Raw genomic sequence first — 7,964 nt, forward strand, 5'->3', positions numbered from 1 at the left:
CCTGATAACATAACCTATTTACCATGAGGCTAAAACAGCTGCACTTTATTAACAATTTCCCTCTGAAATATATGTTGTCTTCTGTTTTTACATCAGTACCTTCAGATATAATTTAACCCTTTCTGAGAAGCAAAGAAACAATAGACATCTCTCAACCAGATACAACTAAAACCCCATTTATTTTTAATCATACAATAGAGAAGGCTGCTGCGGTAGTGCAATTAGTTAGAAACCATGCTCTCAGTCTCTTTCACAAAGCCATCTCCTGTCCAGTCTTTGTCAGACTGCAAACCTTTCTTAACAGCTTTCCTCTTTTGAATTGCTTCTTTCTGCCTTCGCACTAAATCTGTATGAGTTGTAAAATATTGAAGGGAAGCCCTGCGACGCCATCCAAGAAAACATGTTAAATAACAAAAGGACAGGTGCAGTATCCAGCTAAAATTTTCTTTAAGATTATATACAATTTCTATTGTAACTTGTCAAAAATAAAGCACAGTAAATACCCTCTGAAATCATTTATTGATGAGAAATTATGCTTCTTCATGAAATCCTTGAGCTCTGCACAGAGTTGCTTCACAAGGCCATAGCCATGCATCATAACACCCGTACAGACCTACAAGCATAGGTGACGGTGCAAGCTTAAAAACATTATAGAAATCGAGTGAGAAATTCAGTAATGTCATACAATAACGATACAAAATTAAATATGAGCTCAAAGATAGCTGTCAATTCTGTAACTTCTGCCCTCAGCCAATCATATTCTGCATAACTTAACAACTGTTAAGGATTATACTAGAATTAGCAGGTTAAAGGCTAAGAAAAAATATATTGCGAGATTTCAAGAGTACTTCAGTGCCACTGCATAGCATTCCACTAAACTTATGACCTCAACATTTTTAAGCTAGTTTATTCGAATGCACAGCCTGTAAACAAGAACAGAAAGCATTGGGTGATGATATTTCATTTAATCAATAAAGTATTTACCACATTGTTACCAAGTATTTTTTGCACTTATCACATATTCAATGGTCACATGACAAAAGCAGGAAATAGAAGAATTTTACATCAAGGCAGCGGTTGCTTCCTCACAGTCATACAAACATTGCTGCTGCCACAACCCCATAAAATAAAAAAGTACCATTTACCTTATGACTTGGGCATGAAAATGTTGCCTGAAGCTCAAAAACATCTACTTCAAACATAAATTAAGATGTTGTCATTCTAAATGTATCACAAAATAAGGTAACCTAATAAACAAATTCCAATCCATGTGTAGTAGCTTCAAATGTAACTTGTAGCCATAGAGAAGAAGGTTAATACAGCAGCACATCAAACCTATTTAGATGCCCAACATCTTGGGAAACAATTTTCTCCACATTTCTACAGTGCCACTCGGGACTTGGAAATGGGAGGGCAGGAAAGCATCCCAAAGTTCTAGGTGTGAAATATTATATGCTCCCAGCCCAACAGGAAAGACATGACCTACAAGATAATAATTGGAATTCTAACAAGCTGATATCATATCAAATTAAAACAACTGCCTATCCTTTGTGAAGGGTTGCTTCACCAAAGACCAAACAATTTATGTATTAAACAAAGCCATTCCTGAGTAAACAAAGATGCAGGTATGACATCAAAGGAACTCTTCTATCATGAAATCCACATTGAGTCTCATGTGATACATTACAACAAAACGGTGTGTGAATATGCATCCCACATATTATATCCATGGCAGATTGTAACTTTGAAGTTTGGATTGAAATGCTAAGATATATGATCCAAAGGAGGACACTAATTTACCCAGAGGCATGAAGACAATAGAGGTATTAAAGCAGAAGACAATTTTCGAGAATTATTTTCCAGATTCTACCTGCACAGTATCTGCTCCAAGAAGAATAAATTCAGCAGCATCATCCCCTTTCTCAACACCCCCAATGCCAGAAAGTGAGTACTCCTTGTCATTAAATTCCAATTTCATCATTTTTGCAATGCTCATCACTTTTGCAAGTGCAATAGGATGGACTGCTTTGCAAGAATAGCCCCCAGGAGTTGAGTAGCTGTAAACAGAAATTGAGCACATAAAATTTTCTGGGATGAATTCTGAGCCAGTGGAAAATGAAAATTATTCAATTTGAGAATACAAACCCCTCAACACAAGGCTCAGGACGTAAAGTATCAAGATTGATTCCCATCACACTCATGATTGTATTAATAGCAGATACCCCCTTGCATCCTGAACTTAAAGCCACCCTGGCTGGCTAAAAGAACATAATAGGAGGAAAATATCACTTATCAGTAATAAATCAACTAAAATCTCAATGCCAATGACATTAGCGGGCAAAATATTAGCATGCATCAGGATGGATGGGAAGGACAATAGAAGGAACAAGCAAGGATATCTTTTCATTGCTTTCATTCTAATGGGAATTCTGAACAATGATGCTTCAACCCCCTTTTCGAATAGTAAAAGGTGTGCTAAAGAATCAGAAAGAACCATGAAGTTTTGAGACTGAGTAACTAAGTTGCATTCCCAAGAAAACCATCAATTATATTAATCAGATAACGAAATTAAAGCTGAACTAGCAGTTAGATTGATAGGAATTTTCAACTGCAAAAGAAATGATAAATCTAGCCTCATACTAATACAGACAAACAGCATAAAACGAATTTTTATTCCTTAGTAGGAGTAAAAATTACATTCACTGGTTTGGCTTCCATGATAATCATGGACAAATTATTCATAAAAACAACAATGAATAGGTTCTTGATCTGTAGTCTTTTTTGTCATTGATCCTCAACGTCTCCAATTTATTAAAATAACAATGATGTGCACTTCCGTTTCTCTTCATCAATAATTTCCACAAGCATCAACATGGAAAAAGCACACTGTTCAATTCCTTTTGTCAGTCAAAATTCTACTTACAGCCAGGAATTAAGACTTAGATTTTGTCTTCCTCTGTTTATAGATAAGAAAATTCATAGTGGTTTTTCAGAAACGATTGTGTTGGTGAAAATGGAGCTTAATGGTGGCTCACCTAACCAAAATATCCAAATGTCTTGAATTTTGCAATATTGACGTTTTATCCCAGGGAGCTGACTACAGAACTATTACATACATGATACAAAATTGAATAGTCACCGTTGCACATAAATGCTTGCAACAAATGGAAATTGTTATGAATCATCACAGAAATTTTAAGCACAGCAGAGAGAGACGAGATGTTAAACAGGCCAAAAATATAGGTTTCCAAATTAGCACCTCAGATGCTTGATACATGATAACATGCTTTTCAATTATACTAAAATCAGAATTTGAAAGCAAGTGTTGCATAAGTAGTGACACAATTAAAAAAGAAAGCAAGCACACCTGTGTGATGTCAGTGATGTTAGGAGTCATCTTTGCCCACACAGGAACAGTTGCTTTTGCATTTATCCATCCACAAACTTCCTCCAACAGAGCACAATCTTGCCCCACTGCAGCACCCATTTTACGCTCAGGCATGCCATGAGGGCATGAGAAATTAATTTCAATGGCATCCTAAAACAAGATCATTAGATTTCAAATGCTTTAAAATATGAGAGATATAAACAAACATAGAATCTACATGAAGAATACAGCTTACAATCCCAGTTTGCTCAACTCGATCAATAAGTTCTTCCCAGGCAGCTTTGTCATATTCCTCCATAATAGATGCAATGAGAATCCTGTCTGGATATTCTTCTTTCAGTTGCTTAAATTCTTTTAACATAGTTTCAAGAGGCCTGTCACTGATGAGTTCGATGTTCTCCCACCCAATTATCTGTCCTTTGGCTGAGCCATTTGCTCCTGCTCGTAGCCGGGCATACCTAGGAGTTACATTGATAACCTTGGCAGCATCTAGTGACACCTAGCAGAATAATTTGGCATCAAAGATTGAACATATAGTATGGAAATGTGCACAACAGGCATATTCCAGATGCAGAAGAAAAAGGGGGAAAGGTAAACATGCTTACAAACCAAGGTTGTCAATACCATTTAACAGCATTTCAGTTTTCCATATTATATATAGTATAACACGTCTCAGATATGTTCTCAAGGGGACACCTAATCAGCTCAGCAAATAGAACTTGAGACTGCAACTTGGAGATCTCAGTTCGAATCTGAGGATGAGCTGGATGGGGTTTTGTGGGATGGGAAAAGGCTTCCTCCTTCGTGTAGCCCAAGATAGTAAGAACCAAAAAAAAAAATTCAGGTCCCAGATTCCATTTCAGATTTGCTTCAAGTTGAGGGAGCTCCAACAAAAAGACTATGGCCAAGTGTGTGAAATAGCTAAAGGCAAAAGAACATTAAAGAAAAAGATGGGCAACCTACCCCACTGACACTCATCCAAGGTTTATTAACTCAAAGTACAATGCGGTCCAAAAGCTATAGTCTATTTAATTAACAAAAGCAGTAGTAATTTACGCGGCTATCATTGCCAAGATTCTCAGTGGTACATATTTAGGCATTGTTTTGTAGGTAGAATGTGAGTCGCTGCCTGACTCTTTCTTGATTCTATCATCTAAATACTAAGTTTCAAAGAGAATTAAATTTCTCTTCTCTCATTAAAACGTACACTATGGCTGATTGCTCAGAACCAATAAGAAACAATGAATATCGAGTTCTACAATTCAAGTAAAACCACTATCTATTTCAACCATGGAAAAGGGAAAGAAAAACAACTGGGAATCATGTACAAAAGATAATTAAAAGGAGAATTGTAACAAACACAAAAACGAAAGAACTTACAGTTTTGGCTATCACAGCACCCCAGCCTTCATCGAAGGCTCTCTTCATGACGGTGTAATTGGTTCCCGGTGGACCCGATCCGATCACAAATGGATTGGGCATTTGGAGCCCATTCACACACACGCTCAAATCAGGCTCTGCTTGAGAATCCGAAGCAAAGACCTTGAAACCAACTCGAGTGGGACGAGTGAAACTGGGAGGAGCATGGCGAGTCAGAGCAAATTCAGCAAAGGAGTTGCTGCTCTTGTGACCAAGTTGAGTGAAATTCAGAGATGCCATGGATCAAGAGTTGGGTCAAGCCTTGTCTAATGAAGGAATAAGAAGGATGGAGTTTGAATCTGAGTTGTAATATTCCTCGGGGTTAGATACCACGTGGGAATTATTGGAATCTAGGTTGTCCTTTTGCTTTACAATGAACCAGTACGACAAGCAAAGGTATCAATAACCATATAGAAGAAGCAGTAATAGAGATAACGTGTTCAATAGTATTATTATATTAGGGAGATTGGAAAGAGGAGTTGAATAGCAATGGTCGTTGTCCACAAATGGATAACATTATCTGACTTTTATGAAATTGAAAAGGTTGGTGATTACCGCAGGCAAGAAATCACGTTGGTTGACAAATCAGGTACAAGTTCCTGTGGACTTTCCTTCCTTGTTCACCCCCAGTAACTCTAGGATGCCTATCTAATCCCAATTCTCCGGTTTGATGAAAAACAGGACAGGACAGGTACCAGTTCGTTGCGATTCTCTTCCTCTTTGGGATATATTGGCATTAAATTGACATTTTGATTTCAATTTACATATGAGAAAGGAAAATGCCATAGAGTGCAGTGCAGTGTCAATCTGGGCATAAAATTAGCTAGCTATTTCATACATTGCATTGTTTCTAATAAGAGTACCAATATAGGCAAAGGGCAACCTGACATTTTGTTTCTTGGCTGAAGATTCCTCGGCAAATAAGTCAGCAGGTAAATTGCTTCAGACTTCAGGTGGTGGTGGTGCTGGTAGTTGTTCAGTGACATTTTTCTTTCAGATAAATTTCTTGTGTTGATATTGAGTCCAAATCAATTATATAGGGAAAAAACATAAAGGGTAATAATGGGTGCGTGTGCGTAATGAGGTGGAAGGATAATGGAATTAGAAATGGAACGCATGCACTTTTGGAGATACGGATTTGCAAATTCCTTTTCTTATAACTCTTTCAGGATTTTGCCCTCGCATGGGTGCCTACTGCCTGCCTAATTTGCCAATGCCGACCAGGATGCCGACTACATCTACAGGAAGAGATCTATGAGTATGAATGCAATCAAAACAGGGTATGTGAAGTTTTACTTGCCAGGATAGATATGATCTGATAAGATTTCCTTCTGAGTTTTTTATTCTGCTTTCCAGTTGTTTAGAAACGACAAAGTTGTAATGGCTGGCAGGCAGGGAATGAGTCAGGTGCTTTGTCAGCTTTGCCAACTTCTGCTGATCTGACAAAGGTCATTGTGTGTGCATTTGGAATTAGTCATGTTTCATAAGGAATAGCCCTGATTATTCTTTTGATGGACATTTTTAATTTTTAATACGCGGGAGGTGGGGGGATGGATGGGATCTAATGGATTAGCGTTGTCGCTGGGATAATGTTTGCAGGCCTAACTTGTGTCCCCTTTTCCCGTGCATTTTTTCCTATCCTTTTTCTTGTTAGAGGATAACCCCTGCATGGACACATGTAAGTCCTTGGACAGCATGATCTGCATACTTACTAGCTGTCAATACTTCTGATATTAGAATAGAACAATGTTGTGTTGTTTGTATGTAAGTTGAACACCTGTTAAGCTGTGTGTTATAGATGTCATTGACTCTAACATTTTGTACTATATATAATCACTGTGTGATCATCATGCATATAGAAGAATGCTCTGCTTTTGTCCAGCAAGTTACTAGTTCTCTCTTTTCTTCTTTCTTTCTCGAGTCATAGTTTTATATCATGATATTACCATAGTATTAGAGCTCCTTTCGATTCCTATAGGACCTTAAATAACCTCCTTCAATACTCCTATGTTCTTAGTGGTTCTCCTTTAACTTCTTGTTTCAAGAATTAGTTCCCTGTTATAAGGACAACTCCAAACATAACTCATCAGCCTCCACCAGTCTTCAATGGCTCCAATTATGGAGTTTGGGTCGTGAGAATGAAGACTTACTTGAAAGGTTATAACTGTGGAATGCAGTAGAATAAGATACTAAACCACAAGCACCAAGGGAGAATGCTCCTATTGCTCAAGTTAAGCAATATGAAGAAGAAATTGCAAAGAAGTTTAGAGCTCTTTCATTCATTCAGTCTGTTGTCTTTGAGGATATTTTCAGCAGAATCATGGAGTGTGAAACAGCTAAGGCAGCTTGGACAAAGCTACAGGAAGAATATGTTGGGACCTCTAGAATAAGGCATATGTAGGCACATAACTTGAGAAGGCACTTTGACATGATGCGAATGAAGGAGAGTCAGTCTGTAAAAGAGTATATAGACCAAATTCTTAAGCTTGCTAACTAGATAAAGTTGTTTGGTGAAGAGCTTAAAGAAGTTCGAGTAGTTGAGAAGATTCTCAACAATGTATCAGGGAAGTTTGAACCTACAATAGCATCCCTGTTACAATCAAAGGACCTGCCTGGCATTTCAATTACAGAAATTGTTAGTGCCTTGCAAGCTGCAGAACTGAGAACATTAATAAGAGATGAAGCTCTTGGGGAGAAAGCCTTTCTTGCTAAAGGCAAAAGTAAAGCCAAAGCTGAGGCTTTTACCAAGAAAAATTACAAAGACAAAGATAAGAAGATTACTCAATCTGGTCAATCTTCAAACAAGAAAAACAAGTACAAGCCATGTTCCTACTGCAAGAAAAGGAATCATACAAATGACTATTACTGGTTTAAGCCAAATGCAAAATGTAAAATATGTAGTCAATCAAGACACACTGATAAAGTGTGCAAGAACAAAACAATTGAAGATAAAACTACACAGATAAATGAAAGCTCAAAATTAGCTAAAGAAGCATTGTTCATGGCTCAGTCAGATTCTAAAAGTGACATTGGTAACTGTGAATGGCTTCTTGATAGTGGCAACTCATGGCATATTGCACTTTTTGAAGCTGTGTTTGTTAATCTTGATAAGAACCATCGATCAAGAGTTAGAATAGGGAATGGTGGTTACCTATAA

General features: G+C 37.5%; 2 protein-coding genes across 2 annotated transcripts; one reads left to right on the forward strand and one right to left on the reverse strand.

The window, feature by feature from the left end:
• LOC18604415 (dihydropyrimidine dehydrogenase (NADP(+)), chloroplastic) lies at nucleotides 25–5,211 on the reverse strand. The gene is made up of 7 exons (XM_018118086.1): nucleotides 4,769–5,211; nucleotides 3,624–3,887; nucleotides 3,368–3,538; nucleotides 2,146–2,258; nucleotides 1,871–2,057; nucleotides 504–613; nucleotides 25–378 (listed from the first exon to the last, which is right to left on the reverse strand). Exons 1-7 carry the CDS (start codon nucleotides 5,045–5,047, stop codon nucleotides 222–224), a joined length of 1,281 nt encoding a protein of 426 aa, XP_017973575.1. The 5' UTR covers nucleotides 5,048–5,211; the 3' UTR covers nucleotides 25–221.
• On the forward strand, nucleotides 7,128–7,964 carry LOC108661131. Its single transcript, XM_018117020.1, has 2 exons — nucleotides 7,128–7,178; nucleotides 7,305–7,964. Exons 1-2 carry the CDS (start codon nucleotides 7,128–7,130, stop codon nucleotides 7,962–7,964), a joined length of 711 nt encoding a protein of 236 aa, XP_017972509.1.

Source organism: Theobroma cacao, chromosome 3 (genome assembly GCF_000208745.1).
Source record: "Theobroma cacao cultivar B97-61/B2 chromosome 3, Criollo_cocoa_genome_V2, whole genome shotgun sequence".
Classification (NCBI taxonomy): domain Eukaryota; kingdom Viridiplantae; phylum Streptophyta; class Magnoliopsida; order Malvales; family Malvaceae; genus Theobroma; species Theobroma cacao.